The 16,080-nt window shown below is 35.4% G+C and overlaps 2 protein-coding genes across 2 annotated transcripts; one reads left to right on the top strand and one right to left on the bottom strand.

Moving 5' to 3' along the window:
• Positions 1 to 831: 831 nt before the first annotated feature.
• Positions 832 to 3,268, bottom strand: LOC144545738 (heat shock cognate 70 kDa protein-like). Its single transcript, XM_078294286.1, has 3 exons — positions 3,157 to 3,268; positions 2,782 to 2,994; positions 832 to 2,676 (listed from the first exon to the last, which is right to left on the bottom strand). Exons 2-3 carry the CDS (start codon positions 2,990 to 2,992, stop codon positions 1,022 to 1,024), a joined length of 1,866 nt encoding a protein of 621 aa, XP_078150412.1. The 5' UTR covers positions 2,993 to 2,994; positions 3,157 to 3,268; the 3' UTR covers positions 832 to 1,021.
• Positions 3,269 to 5,708: 2,440 nt separating this feature from the next.
• On the top strand, positions 5,709 to 7,831 carry LOC144545839 (heat shock cognate 70 kDa protein-like). The gene is made up of 2 exons (XM_078294406.1): positions 5,709 to 5,972; positions 6,080 to 7,831. Exons 1-2 carry the CDS (start codon positions 5,759 to 5,761, stop codon positions 7,729 to 7,731), a joined length of 1,866 nt encoding a protein of 621 aa, XP_078150532.1. The 5' UTR covers positions 5,709 to 5,758; the 3' UTR covers positions 7,732 to 7,831.
• Positions 7,832 to 16,080: the final 8,249 nt, after the last annotated feature.

Raw genomic sequence — 16,080 nt, 5'->3', positions numbered from 1 at the left:
GTTGGGACATCTGGGACACACGTTTCCCTGTTTTGATGTATAAATTGGATGTAGTTTGGGTGCAGCATGTAATAGGATAGACTGGGGGATCATGCGTTTACCTATGGTAGTGAATCCGTGTGTAAACTGCATTTTTGATTGTGTATTATCGCAATTTTTGTAGTAGTGTATTTTTTAAAGATCCTAATTAATGAAAAACCACAGATGATTTTGAATTAACAATATAATTAATATGCATCCTACTAAATGATGAAAAAATGATGAAGATAACTTCAATATATAATATTGGATTTATTTCTTGACCGAGAATAACACACTGAGATTAAGAAAATGATGTTTGAAAAAGGATCTATCCTAAAATTAATTTCCAAAAAATACTTTATTCATATATACTTTACACATAGCATATATAAGCCGAAACCTAAAATTTAAAATCTCACAACGAGCTGAAAAACCAAAATAATCAATTATGATTAAAACTTCAAATATAATCTCTTTAATTATCTTGTATCATAAATTAATTAAGCATGCTATTCGAACATTAGTACATTACTACCATACATTCTCTTAGAGAAAATTCAATGGAAATTGACGAAATCTTATAGAGTTTAGATACAAATAAATTTTAGTTCATTTTGAGAACTAGTCTTTTGTCTAATGGTAAATGCAATGTCTTTTGAGTGAAAAGTCGCATGTTCGATATCCGAAAAATATTGAGTTCATTTTGTAAAAAAAATATTGCTTTAGAAAAGTTCAACAAACAGAAAACGAACAATAAAAATGTTCGCGACTTGTAATTAGTCCCTGTCATTTAAATGTGATGACATTGAATTGAAGCAATGATATAAACTTTTAGTTCCATCGCAGCCAAATTAACACAACAGCAAAAGAAAAACCAAAACCAAAAAAAAAATAACTGCACAGTTTAATAATATATGTGCCAATCTTTTCAAATAAAACCTTTTCTCTCTTTCAAAAAAAAATTAACACAACAACAAAGCTTATATTGCATATAAAACCTTTATATATGATCAATTGGAGCACAAATACTCTTAAGTTCCTCCATTCTTGTTTCAGACTTGGCCACATCCGGAAATGGGTTATCCTCGACCCAACTTAATGTCTCTTGTATTACATCGTCAATCACCATTTTGGTCGCGAATGGTAAAGTATCAGTGATGCTTTTATTTTTCATGGCATTCTTCATACGGTAAGCATATCGCTCCAGTGAATTTTTGGCCTCGTACTTTCTACGGCAGTCCTCATCCTGGGTCCTGTACCTTTCGGCATCCTGAATTATAGTCTCGATCACCTCATTGGTCAGCCTCGCCTCTTCGTTGGTCACCGTGATCTTCTTCTTCTGTCCGCTACTTCTGTCCCGTGCTGACACATTCAGTATGCCATTGGCATCTATGTCAAAGCACACATCAAACTTTGGTACACCTCTAGGAGCCGGAGCAATTCCCGAGAGGGTGAAGTTGCCGAGGAGATAATTATCCTTGGTTTGGGCTCTCTCCCCTTCGAAAACTATAAAGTCAACAACAGTCTGATTGTCATGTGAAGTTGTATAGTCCTTCTCCTTCTTTGTTGGTATTATGGTGTTCCTTGGAACCACGACAGACATGACTCCTCCTAAAATTTCTATGCCAAGTGAGAGTGGAGTCACGTCTACGAGCACCATGTCTTCGACCTCTCTGCTTCCCTGGCCGCTCAACTTGGCGGCTTGGATGGTAGCACCATATGCGACAGCCTCATCAGGATTGATGCCTTTGCTGATTTGGTTTCCATTTCCATCAAAGTAGTTATTCAGAAGATGTTGAACTTTAGGGATTCTCGTGGACCCACCAACAAGGACAACCACATCGATAGTAGTTTTATCAGTGCTAGCATCCTCAAGACATTTCTCTACGAGTTGCATGCATCTGGTGAAGAGATCCATGTTGAGCTCTTCAAATCGGGCTTGGCTGATGCGAGAAGAGAAATCAATTCCCTCGTAGAGGCTATCAACCTCAACAATTGTGTAGGTCAAGGTAGAGAGGTTCCTCTTTGCTCGCTCGCAAGCGGAACGTAGCCTCCTAAGAGCCCTCGGATTCCCGCTAATGTCCTTGTTGTGCTTCATCTTGAACTCGTCAAGACAATAACTCACCAAGCGGTCGTCAAAATCTTCACCGCCGAGGTGGGTGTCTCCGGCAGTAGCCTTCACCTCAAAGACACCATTCTTGACGGCAAGCAAGGAGACATCAAAGGTGCCACCTCCTAGGTCGAAGATGAGCACCTTCCTCTCGGTGTTGGCAGTTTTATTGCTGCTAACGCTAATTTTGTCAAAACCATATGCTACTGCAGCAGCAGTGGGCTCATCCATGATGCGCAATACATTCAATCCTGCTATTGAACTGGCATCTTTGGTTGCACGCCTCTGTGCATCATTGAAGTATGCGGGGACTGTGACCACAGCATTTTTAACAGGGCATGCTAGGTAGGCCTCGGCAATCTCCTTCATTTTAGTAAGGATCATGGAGGATATCTCCTCGGGGTAAAACTTTTTCTCCTCGCCTTTGTGTTTGACCACAATTTGAGGCTTGTCTGCAGGACCCTTTGCAACAGCAAATGGCCATAGCTTTATGTCACTTTGAACAGAGGGATCCGAGAATCGCCTTCCGATCAATCGCTTCACAGCTGAAAATTATAAGGAAATTTCACATATAAATAATAAGCATAAACTTCTAAAGTTCTATAAACAAGCAGGAAAACAACAAAGATAAGAAATAATAAAAAACTCACTAAAGATCGTGTTGGTGGGGTTCATGTCAATTTGGTTCTTGGCCGCATCTCCTACATGTCGCTCAGTTTCGGTGAAGGCGACACAAGATGGAGTGGTGCGGTTGCCCTGGTCATTTGCAATGATCTCCACACGACCGTGCTGCCACACACCGACACACGAGTAAGTCGTGCCGAGGTCGATCCCAACTGCTGGATGATCTTTGGGAGCCATTGCTGTGATATATATATTAGGAGTTAACTGATTGTAGAATCAAGCACAAATAGTTGAATGCGATTAAACAGAGTTTTTAGTTCTTTCTTCCCATCTGATACTGATATAGAAAAACAAATGCTATTCGAGAAAGGTGAGTCAAGAAATGTTATACTGTATTTTACCTGATATATTATTGAATTAGGTCTTCAATTTCCTTGGATGAGTTGTATGTATTACAACTAGGAATGTGGTGAAAAGCAAGCAAATATGGCTGATGCTTTGTAGAGCTCTCTTTTTTTTTTTTTTTTTTAAATCAAGACAATATCAGAAAGGAGAGGCGTGGAATATTTGTTTCGGTTTAATTAATTAATTTGATATTTAATGAAAAAAAAAATTGCATCTTGCATTCATGTCATTTTCTAGGTAATTCTTCTTCCGTAAATTTGCTCCTTACATTGGGTCCCACTCTGAGATGAGATATATATAATCTTACATATATAATATAACAATATAATAATGTGTATGAAAGTCCCTCCTGATAAGATTTGCTGGCCTAACGAATTTTTCAGAGCAATTTTTAAGAATAAGATTTATTTTACGCGTTTCTAATGGTCAATTAATTGTAACATGAGTTACGGTCAATTGTCGCTGTCTAGTCTAGAGTAACAAAATGCATTAATTTTAACATGAAGCCTTTCAAGTTTCTCGGTTCCCACCATGGAGTTGTGCACTTGTATCTTATTCATATTTCCTTGTGTGAATAATATTGCACCACAAGAACAGCTAGGTTTTTGCGAGGTTAGTAAAGGATTTCGAGTGCCGATACCAGAAGCAAACATCCCTATTCTATTACCAGAAAAAATTGGTAGAAGCAGAAATGTTTTACATCAAATTAAGAGTTTCAGGTTGAATGAGCAAGCATAAAGGTAAATGATTCATTATTTGTTGCAGGTTTCTGTGTCTAGAAAGTCCCAACAGTAGACTATATGTTGGACACTCAAAAAAGATCATAAAAAACTATTTTGTTGCATTATATACTTCGTGGCATACTACGTGAAACCAAAAATGCTAACATATCATTTTTGTTATAATCTGATCCTATAGGTGATGACAATGAAGTTTACAAACATCTGGACTTCGAGCGCAAATGAATATTGTCATACTAGTATTGTATTTTTATTTCGGCAAACATATAGCTTAATTATGGACTTAATTCCTTCCCATTTTTTTTTTATTTCTAGCTACTCCTTTAATTCCATATTTTGCCTAAATCTATATTTGTGCTTGTTAAAATGCATTAAGCATAATGTGATTGTATATGGTACAATTTGTGACACTAATTGCTATGCATTTATAGAACTCAATTAATATTTATGCTTGAATTAATTAAGCTTGGAATTATTCATTATAAGTTATTTTATTTATATTTAACTATTTATCAATCATTAAAATTTTAGTTTGAAATATATTATTTTTTAAGAAACTGTGGTAATTAATTTGTTAGATTTCAGTTTAATTAGAAATATTTTTAATTGGGTAAAGTGGAAAATAAGATTTGCAGTTAGCCATCTTATTCCCGTGGACATACGTACGGCATGAAGGATATAACAGTGCATCGCTTATTCCTGTGGACATACGCACGGACATGAAGGATATAACAGTGCATCGCTTATTTCTGTGGACATACACATGGACATGAAGGACATAATAGTGCCAACATAGATCGCTGGTCCAACATAGTATTCGCGAGGCTATTTTAACCTTATCGCGAGGATATTTCAAAGCCTATTGCGAGGCTACTCTTATCACGAGGCTATTTGAAGACTCTCGCGAATTCATTATTGTTATCCTCGCGAAAACCCGGCTGTTCTTGTGGTGTTGATATAAATATGAACATGAATTAGACGGATGCCAAAATTCAAAATTAAATCTGCCGCCTGAAATATATACGGATATGAGTGAATATATAATTTATAGATATGAATACGAAACATGGACATTCCAAAAAAATATGTATAATAAATTAAGTATCTTAGAATAATAAGATTAAAATTACAAATAACAAAATTTTAAGGTATTGAAATCCTCTAATTGATCCTATAAAAGAAAGAAAGTTGGATAAAGGAAGCGACATTTGAAATCTTATCATTTTCTTCGCAAATTACTATATATTATGGATCGATGGTGTCTTTCAGTCTTCTCCACATCAATAAAAGTCATTGGAAATTAAAGAAATAAGCAGCTAAAAATTTGCAATAGGAATAGTAACAGTCCTTCCATTAATATAGAAATTAGAAACCTTTGAGATTAATTTATTATAATGAAATTGTGGGCAAATTCATAAACCATTGACTTGACTAGTAAATTAAGCACATACAAAGGGACATGGCTCTCATAAGATAGGTCATGGTTCAAAACCCAGAAAATCCTCTCTAATATATATAGAAGTTTGAAAATGTATTGGGTGACTTGACTTCCAATTTATTATTGAAAAAATAAAATAAATAACCTCTGAGAAGGATAGAATGGATTTAGTACAAATGGTTGACACGTACAACACCAAATTATGTATTTCGATGAATGAATCAATTAATAATAAAAATAGATAAATGTAATAAAATATTGGTGCAAGTTAAGACGCACGACTCGGGCATAAAAAACACAGTTGCTCTTATTTAATATCCCCTCTTACCAAGTACCAAAACTAATTGGTAAACCTGATCCCTTAATCTTCTTAGAATAAGTTTTAACAGACGCAAGCAATTAGCTTGAAGCATCTGAGCAATGACATCAAGCAAGGTGGCACCGGCAATCGGGATTGACCTAGGCACGACATACTCATGTGTTGGAGTCTGGCATCACGGACGCGTCGAGATCATTGCGAATGACCAAGGAAACCGTACAACCCCATCATGTGTTGCATTCACGGTTGAGCAGCGGCTGATAGGTGACGCTGCCAAGAACCAGGTTGACAGCAACCCCACCAACACCATATTCGGTCAGTACTTATTGAAGAAATGAACTTGTTGATCTGATCGGGCATATGAACTTGCTCTTTCTTTAATTGAAACAGCATGTTCTAATACATATCATTCTTTGAGACAGACACAAAGCGTTTGATTGGCAGGCGCTTCTCCGACCCAACTGTCCAGAGTGACAAAAAGCTATGGCCGTTTAAAGTTATTCAAGGCGCTGGTGATAAACCAGAGATTGTAGTCGACTACAAAGGAGAGGAGAAACAGTTCCTGCCAGAGCAATTATCTGCTATGATTCTAAACAAAATGAAGGAGATTGCAGAGAACTTCCTCGAATGCACTGTCAAAAATGCGGTGGTAACTGTGCCTGCCTACTTCAGAGACTCCCAAAGACGGGCCACGAAGGAAGCCGGTGAGATAGCAGGGCTAAAGGTGATGCGCATCATGGATGAACCCACCGCTGCAGCAGTGGCTTACGGCTTCGAGAAATTGACTGATGTACCTGAAGAGAAGAATGTCCTTGTTTTTGACCTCGGCGGTGGCACCTTTGATGTCTCTGTGCTCAATATAAATAAAGGTGTGTTCAAGGTCAAGGCAACTGCAGGAGACACTCATCTTGGTGGCGAGGACTTCGACAACCGTTTGTTGAACCACTTCCTCCAGGAGATCAAGAGGAAGCAAAAGAAGGATATAAGCGATAACCCGAGGAGCATTAGGAGGTTGCGATCTGCCTGTGAGCGAGCTAAGAGGACCCTCTCCTTTTCTGTCGCAACAACTGTGGAGGTCGCTGGCCTCTACGAAGGCAATGATTTCAGTTCAAACATTACCCAGGCTCTGTTCGAGGATCTCAACATGGATCTCTTCGAAAGGTGCATCGTTCTTGTAACCAAGTGCCTAGAGGACTCTCGTATGGACAAGAGTGCCATCGACATAGTGGTGCTTGTTGGGGGTTCTACACGAATCCCAGTGGTTCAAAAAATGTTGCAAGGCCTCTTTGATGGAAAGGAGCTTTGCAAAAGCATTAATCCTGATGAGGCCGTGGCACATGGGGCAGCACTACAAGCAGCAAAACTAGGCGGTCACAGCAATGACGAGGTACTTGATCTTGTTATTGTTGATGTTACGCCTCTGTCTCTAGGTATAGAGACCCAGGGAGGAGTAATGACTACCCTAATACCAAGAAATACTGCAATACCCACCAAAAGGGACAAATTTTTTTCTACCAGTTGCGACAACCAACCTAGTGTTCTCGTGCAAGTCTACGAGGGTGAGAGATCTAAAACCGAAGACAACAACCTTCTAGGCATGTTTAAGCTCTCAGGAATTCCTCCTGCTCCAAGAATGGAACCAAAAATTAACGTCTGCTTTGAGATCGATGTAAATGGGATTCTAAATGTGACGGCGCAAGATAAAGGGACCGGTCAACAAAGCAAGATCACCGTGACCAATGTTGAAGGGCGCCTAAGTGAGGCGCAAATTGAGAAGATCATCGAGGATGCTGAGAAATTTAGAGTCGAGGATTTGGAGATAAAGAAGAAGGTCGATGCTCGCAATGCATTGGAAAAATATGCATATAATATGAGGAATGCTATGAAAGGCAGCACAATTGCTCCAAAACTAAACTCTGCAAATAAGAGCACAATAAATGAAGCAATCATGCAAGCTTTAAATTGGGTTCATGATAATCTTCTTCCCGACCCTGCTGAGTCTGAAGCCAAGCAGAAAGAACTGAGAGACATTTGGGAACCAATTATAGCAAAGATCTACCAGGAAAGTCATTAAGATGTATACAAATGAAAAATTGGTTGCATCCTTTTTTTTGTTATTTTTTTTGGTGGAGCAGGCACTCTTCTCTTCGTTTCATCTTGGAAGAAAATGTTGATACTTATGTAACCACTGTAAAGTTTCTTTCTTTTATTGTTTTTTATGCATGTGTGAGTTACTTTGTTTTATCTTTTTTGAGAACTTGACAGATGCTGTCAAGGGGTTTTCAAAAAAAGATAGATGCTGTCAAGGAAAGTTTAAGTGTGAGTTACTTTGTTGCGCTCAAATTTAGGTGGCTCAATTGGTTGCAGTATTAGTTGGATTGGACTGTTATATATATATAATACAGATGGGCTATACATTGCAATGTATTGTAGCCCATATATATATATATATATATATATATATTGTACATGCATTCTTATTTTCTTTTTTAGATATCATGTGTTCAAAGCTAAATTGTTCTATAATGAAAGGAGATAGGTGATATCATGAGAATTCTCAATTTCTCATTATCAATAAATATGGAAAGCCAGCTCAACCTTTCTTAGCTATAGCAATTACCAATTAGTTGTTAGAGTCGAGTAAAGGAAGTAGTAACTGTAAGTCAGTCATTTTGGATCAGTGAAATATTTGCTCAAATGGAAATAGGCAAATATTAACAATAGTCTCCGCCTAAAAATAGGCTTAAACCATGTAACCATGCATACTGAAAAATAATCAAAAGGATTTACAATCACTTTCTCAGTCTATAAAATAACATAATATATATCATAGCAGTAACTCTGAATCAATTTCCACATCTTTGAGAAAACAGAAAGAAGTCGGTACAAGAGCAAAGATGGAGGGTCTGGAGGTCACCTATCGCACTATGGCGAGGTGAATTCCACACCTCCACGCTGCTCAATAACAATACACTATGTCACCTGGGCTAGAGCATCGACTTTATCCCTCAGCGATGAAGATGATTCAGAATATTATCGAAACCATTTCAAATGAGATTTCAATTCAATTCAATAGAAAAGAATTAAATAGAGATGATTCAGAATTGATCTTTAATTTGCTGATAAAAAAGCCCTACACACTGCCAATAATTTATCATTAAAGAGTTAGATGGAGAATACCCAAATTATTACCTTAAAAAACCCTAGTTAGAAACTTAGAATTTTAACTCTACATCCACCTCTATACAAAACAAATTGCGAATAGAAGGGTGGAGGTAACCCGAAACGACAAGATTACGATAAGAACTACTAATCAATGTCACTCCTCTTCTAAAGGAAATGATAAGGATAGTAACTTATTTTTGCTCTACCAATCTTAATTCTCATCAAATCTCTACTATTTTCACGAGATTTTAGAGAGTACTTTTGTTTTCCTGTCAAATCCTGTTAATTGAAATGATCTCGCATCTTTTCTTCCCTTCCGTTCATTGATGTTCAGAAAATTTCCAATTCTCTTTTGTGTTTTGAGATTCTCAGACGGGTGTGCTCCAGGGAAGGGGAGAGGATTTTTCAAATTTTGTATATATATGATGAGGAGGCATCGACTTATAATATGATTATAAAGTCTTACAATATTGTTTTTCAAAATTCAAACAGTCGATTTAAACTGTTCCACATGATTTATATATTAAAATGTACTTGGATATCAAATTTTATACTTTTTTTAAATTTTTTTACTATTTATTAAGATGTGTACAAATTCAACAGTTAAAAACAACAGTTTTGTAAAATACTTAATAAATAGTAAACAAATTCAAAAAAATATAAAATTTGATCTCGGAGCACATTGTATAAATATAGAGATCATATTAAATGGTTTGGATCAACTGGTTGGACTTTGAAAAATCATATTGTAAGATGTAACCATAGAATGTAGCAAGTGAATTCCTCCTCATATATGATACCATCATTGTAAGCAAGATTCTAAATAGCGATTATCGTGTCATCACGAAGTGCTAAAAAAAAGCTATCGTGAATAGCGTAGCTATATAGTGGAAACTATCATACATAGCATTTTTTCTCTTTTCAGATTCTCAGACGGGTGTGCTCGAGAAGAGGGGAGGGGAGAGAAGGAGAATTTTCAAATTTTGTATATATATGATGAGGCATCGACTTACAATATGATTTTTGAAAATTTAAACTGTTCATATTACGTTAAAAAAAAAAAATCATAAAACGTTATGTAATGTTTTTCACTGTAAAATTTGATAAAAATAGCAATTGTATGAAGGCTGGATTCAATTAAAACGTTATAACGATTTACCAAAATGTTACTAACGTTTTCTACACTAAATTTTGCGTTTGATCGCTCTTTTCCTGCGTTTTTCACCAGTTGATTCGTTATAACGATTTACCAAAACGTTATAACGTTTTATCCGACAATGTGAGGGTCTATTTAGCAAAATTTCTGTTGTCTCTCCTTCTTTCTCTCCATCCCTTCCCCCCCCCCCCCCCCCTCTCTTGTGTGTTCCGCCCAAAAGAAAGAAAAAGAGAGAGAGACCCTCTTCTCCCTCTAAAATTCATCAAAAGCTTGGAGAAATTGAAGAAGGAAGTCGGAAATTGTTGATTCTCTCCCTCGTAACCATCTATTGCTTCAATTGGTACTTCATTTTTCTCCTCTCTTCTCAAAATTCGAAATTCTCACCATTGTTAGGGTTTTTGCTTGAACCCGAATATTGTGTATAATTTGTGAGTAACCCTTCTCCATTGAGCTTCTATGTGGTGAATTTGGTAATTTCTTTCTCGATTCCATCTAAACCTTGACTTTCCATCTAGGGTTTGGTCCAAATCCAAAAATTGGTGAAGAATTGTGATTTATCTAGTTTGATCCAATAAATAGAGGTGTTAACCGACAAGTTTTTCTCCCTTCTAAAATCTGAAAGTATTTTGGGTTAAATCGAATTAGGGTTTGTGGGGTTAGAGAAATGAATGATTAAAGGGGTATTTGTGCAATTGTTCCTATGTGTGGAAGTGTATATGGGTTGTAGAACCAAATGGAAAATTGTATGTGGTTATAAGGATTTTGTCAAGGAAAGTATGAATAAACTAATATGACTCGAGTAAACATATTGATAGTCGAACAAATAATAAACCAAGTATGTATATGTTAATATAGGCGTAGGCTCAGTTGAGCACGATTTCGCGGGACCTCTCGAGACGTCTGAACCTTAAGCGCAAGATACACTTCTCGTAATCAGGTGCGGGATTCTTGGACTTGTTTGATACTTTATTTTCAGGAATTAAACTATTTATTCATTTGTCATGTTGAATATCTGATCTATTGCATCGTTGAATTGTGTACATCATTTGCATAGCCCAATCAAATTAAACTCGAATTATCATGAATTGAATAATTTGCATGCTGGTATGGTTGTCATTTGTGTCGATCTATTATGATCTGATTTTGGTTGAAAGTCACCACGAACTATGTATGTGAGCGGATTTACTAAGTTCAGCTGTATAGCTGACTTGGATCGGACGAATTGTGTGTGTGAACGGATTTACGAAGTTGAGCCGTAGGGCTGACTTGGATCCGACGAATTTGCAAAGTTGAGCTGTATAGCTGACTTTGAGCCCGGGATCCTTATAGCGCTTGAGGTGAATGGCCCTCAGTTTTCCCAGTACCGGTTGGGACGAGGGGTGAGTGATTAAATTGATATGTGGATTGAAATCGTGGGTGACATGTGTAACGTCTGTGGCTCGGTGGCATTCTCCTACGTGTTAATGCGTTTGGACGATTAGTTGAATATTATGAATATTGAAATGATTCTAAAGAGAATTTTCTTTATATGATTCGAACCAGACCTTAATAAATGGTTAAGCCAAGTGATTACAGATGGGTGTCAGATAAAGGGTCCAGCTCGGTGGAACGTCTGTAGGTGTCAGTAACCCTACAGATGAGGGTCAGATAAAGGGTCCAGCTCGAATGAACATCTGTAGTTGCTACAAGCCCTAATGAGTCGAGTTAAGCCAAATATGTGTTTGTTTGAAATTCATCTTGGAAATTTCGTAAAATGTGATTCAATTTATTATTTGTTGTCGAGCATATGCATTCCTTTTATTATGAATATGTATTTGTTTGAATTGCTATTGAATGAGTTTCATTTTTGAATATGGAGTTTGATTGCAAGTACAATAATCTAAATGTGACAAATTCGCACTGAGAATTTATTCTCACCCCCACCCTTTGGGTTATTTTACAGGTTCTGGTGCGACTGATTTCGGGGAGGCACGCAAGTAGTAGGCCTTGAGTAGTTTACCTTTATATGACCCTAGATATATTTTGTTGTATAGTTCTAGGTTGGGCCTTATGGTTGGTATTTGGATGAGATATTTTGTTGTATTATACTCTGACCAGACTGTGTACTCCGATTTATATCTATAAACTATGTTTTATATTATTTGGTTGTGAATGTTTGAATGTAAATTGAATTGCCTTGTAAGTACACACGGAGTTGTATGCTTACGGCGGGGCACTGTCACGACCCGTGGCCGCAGGGTGTGACAGTTCAACATGATTTATATATTAAAATGTACTTGGAGATCAAATTTTACACTTTTTTTTTAATTTTTTTTTAATTTTATCATTTTATAGATTATTATAATTGAAATCAACTTTCAATTGAAATGAAGGGCAATAATTTTACAAGAGAATACTAACGAAGAGCAAACAAAAGAAACAATTAATATTTGAAAATTTTCGATATAGAAGTAGAGACTAAATCACAAATAGGAACAGAAGCACAGAGTTCAGCTTAGCATACCTAGCTTAACAGACCATGTAGCATCACAAATAGGAACATAAGCACAAAAGCCCATGTAAATAAATTACAAAAAAAAAATCCATGTAGTATAGCGGTTCTCAATAGCGCATAGCAGTATAACAGTCAGCTATTACAGCTATAGCGGTTGTAGCTGAATTAATCTAATAACTTAGCTTTTATGGTCCGAACAAACTATAGCACAACTATAGCTAGCTATTTAAAAGTCTCAAGTAATAATGAAAATAAAATCAATAATATAAAAAAATATCTGTAGAAAAAAAGGTTTGATATATATTAAAGATCAAGAAAATATAATATAAGAAGATAATAATATAATAATGCGCCTCACGTTGCTTCCACTTTGGGATGAGATATAGTCTTGCAAATATAATATAAGAAGATAATAATATAATAATGTGTGCGAAAGTCTTCCAGATAAGAATTGCGGGACTAATGATACTTTCAGAGCAATTTTAAGAATGGAAATTATTTTAAAGTGTTTGTAATAAATGTTCCATCAATATCCAACTGCAACTTGGATAATAATTCGATATAGAAGGGAGAGAGAGAGAGAGAGAGCGAGAAAGACTTTGAGGATGTCAAAGTCCATAGAGATGATTTCATCTTTTCTCAATCTAGAGGCATGTCAATGATGTCATGTAGGGACAATTGCTGTCTCTCTCTGTTTCCAACTACCAAATATAATATATCCTGTATAAATAATGAATTTCCGCCTATAAAGATATATTTTTTTTCTAAAAAACAATTAACTACCTAATATAGACCCTGTACCACGACGTATTCATTAAAATTAATAATAGATCGATAAAGAATGTCCAACTGCACCTCGGGTGAAGAGATCAGAACAGTTGGATTGGTTGAACTGCACCTTGACAGAGACAATTAATTGACCATAACAAACATGTAAAATAAAACTCATTCTTTAAAATGCTCTGAGAATTTGATTAGTCCCGCAAATTTTATCTAGAGTACTTTTGCACATTATTATATCATTACCTTAATTATTTTATTTTATATATGTAACACTATATCCCATCTCAAAGTGGGAACAACGCGCGTATAAAGAGCAAATTAATGAAAGAGCAATATATTACCTAGCTAGAAAAGAACATGCATGCATTACGCATTTTTTTTTCATTTTCTTATCAAGTTTATTAATGGAACCCAAACGTTCATTAATTCCACGCCTCTCCCCTCCGATCTTGTCTTCACTAATTAAAAATTTATGGCGCACAAAGAGCATCCAGCTATTGGTCGTACGTCTGGAATTTGTCTCAAAGAGCATACTGCAAAATTCAGACAAATTCAAAAGAAAATTTGTTTTTGTCAAAAATTTTCAGTGATAAGAACCAACCATTGATCTAGTGGCAAAGGCACATGATCTCTATGTGAAAAGTTATGTTTTCGAAATCTAAATGAAAAAATTTCTTTGTTATAATAAATAAGGGTATTAAATAGTTCGGTGGCTTGACCTCTAATCTTCGCTCAAAAAAAAAATTTGTCTATGATCTTTTTCATTCTTGAATTTCACAAATTTTAAATTGTTTTGTGTACCCACATCCAATTGAGAATTAAATTATACTACCAAGAAGATATATAATTAAGTCTATAAGTTTCAAATTCCATCTCCAGTTATATAGAACCGAAATAAACAAAATTATTATTCTAACAATTAATCTATTTTTACGAAGCAATTGTATTGCAAGAACAAAAAAAGTCAATAATATAATCATACAAATTTCAGTTGTATCACATGAAATATCTTGAAGTCTATATATAGTTTATAAAAATAAAACCAATGTTATGATATCTTGAAATTCAGATTAAAAAAATATATGGCATGCATAAATAAGCATTAATTATCACACTTTGAACATTAATTGTTATACTAAGCTTAAATAAAAGAAGATTCAAGGACCATGCTTCTTAGTTTTGGTGCTTGTCAAAATTAGGAACTACATCAGATATTAACTCTTGTTTATCTGTTGCTATGCCTTAATTAGTGTTGATTCTTAACAAATGGCAATCATTTTATTATATTTTAATTAATCTATATGTCATTTATTTTTTATTCTTAGTTATTTTGATTTATTAGTATGATAAATGCTGTGAGAGGTAATTTCCTACGTATCTTACAGTTTCTCAAGTCAAGTCAATTAATGTTCATGAATTTCTGCATGCACAATTTCTCAAGAAACTAATATTACACAAGATTTTAATATAAATTATCTATAATCTTATTTCTTTCTTGACATTCAGTGACAACATTAATGGCGCATCAGTAAGTGATGAAACAGTGTCGAGGTCATTTGAACGACTTTTACTATTAATTCCTTTAGCAAACTTTTCGCTGCTGGCATAAAGCTTCAAATTTTTTAATTTGTATTTTGATATGATATTCTATATATATTCATGGTCAAGATTTAAGGGTTTTCATCTATATCACATTACGAACAATCTCATTAATTCATCCGAATCTATATATAATCGCCATTTATTTATTATGATTGGAAGGCTTATTTTTTCATAAAAATATCCAGTTTTCTTTCATAGTTGTCAAATTAAACTATTAAACAAAAGGAATTTGTTCTTTTGCCAGGATTTTATTTATTATCTAAGTGTTATTTGTTTTTTATACGCGGATCATTCATCGTAGAAATTTGAAACTAATTAAATAATAATGACAACTCTAAATTAAAGAGCGGGCAACATGCGAAAAGCTAGCTAGGAGACTTTTTGAATTTTCATTATCACTATATAAAATTACATAGTTTACCTTTCATAAATATAACATAATTAAAAGAGAAATGTTATGGTACCCTGAGCCATCAAACCCGAGCTTGTCCCCGAACTGGTTTAACTGGGTTTAACTGTCCGCTAATAACGGAAATTTGTTAATTTGTCACTAATTAACGAATTGATGTTTTAACGCATCGCTGTTTTACGTTGATTGTTTTAAATGTTAGCTTTGCACGGTTTTGTTTCTTTAATAAAATGTCGATCTACCTCAATGTGCTTTGTTCTATCATGTTGCATCGGATTGTGGGAGATATCAAATGCAGCCTTGTTGTCGCAAAATAGTTTCATCCGGTTTTTTGGTTTGTCTCCTAATTTATTATGATCGACTTATATATTCTCACACTCTTTTATTGTTGAATACATAATTAAGGAACAAAATATGTTTGGAGGTAATATATGAACATTTGCCATGATTAAAAAAAAAAAAAAAAAAAATTAAACGGGAAATTGATTACTGTTCTTTTTGGGAAACTAAGGGACGAATTGGCGAGTTCATTTCTTTTTTAGGCCTGGGCTAAGAGAGAGTTGACTAGGAGATGGTCAACCTAATCTTCCCGTTTAATTATCATTCTGAAACGTCTCCTGATCGACTCCCGAGCTCAAAAGAAAAACTAAAGCGCATCAAAAATATCTTAGCGCGCGTTCACTATATATATGTTGTACGTCTACTTGCAGATTTGAGGATCAATATCAAATGGCGCACCTCCCCCATGCACCATCCATAGGAATCGAAATCGGAATTGACCTGGATACCACCTGCGCACGAGTCGCTGTCTACA

The sequence above is a fragment of the Carex rostrata genome, chromosome 28 (assembly GCF_964058835.1).
Source record: "Carex rostrata chromosome 28, lpCarRost1.2, whole genome shotgun sequence".
NCBI lineage: Eukaryota > Viridiplantae > Streptophyta > Magnoliopsida > Poales > Cyperaceae > Carex > Carex rostrata.
The sequence above is the reverse complement of the archived record's forward strand: the minus strand, read 5'-3'. Positions and strand labels throughout refer to the sequence as shown.

Excerpts from the sequence above, each read along its gene's own strand:
- LOC144545738 (XM_078294286.1), bottom strand. The coding sequence starts at position 2,992 with ATGGCTCCCAAAGATCATCCAGCAGTTGGGATCGACCTCGGCACGACT. Across the intron at positions 2,677-2,781 it reads CCCCACCAACACGATCTTTA|CTGTGAAGCGATTGATCGGA; the intron begins GTGAGTTTTTTA and ends TATAATTTTCAG.
- LOC144545839 (XM_078294406.1), top strand. The coding sequence starts at position 5,759 with ATGACATCAAGCAAGGTGGCACCGGCAATCGGGATTGACCTAGGCACG. Across the intron at positions 5,973-6,079 it reads CCCCACCAACACCATATTCG|ACACAAAGCGTTTGATTGGC; the intron begins GTCAGTACTTAT and ends TCTTTGAGACAG.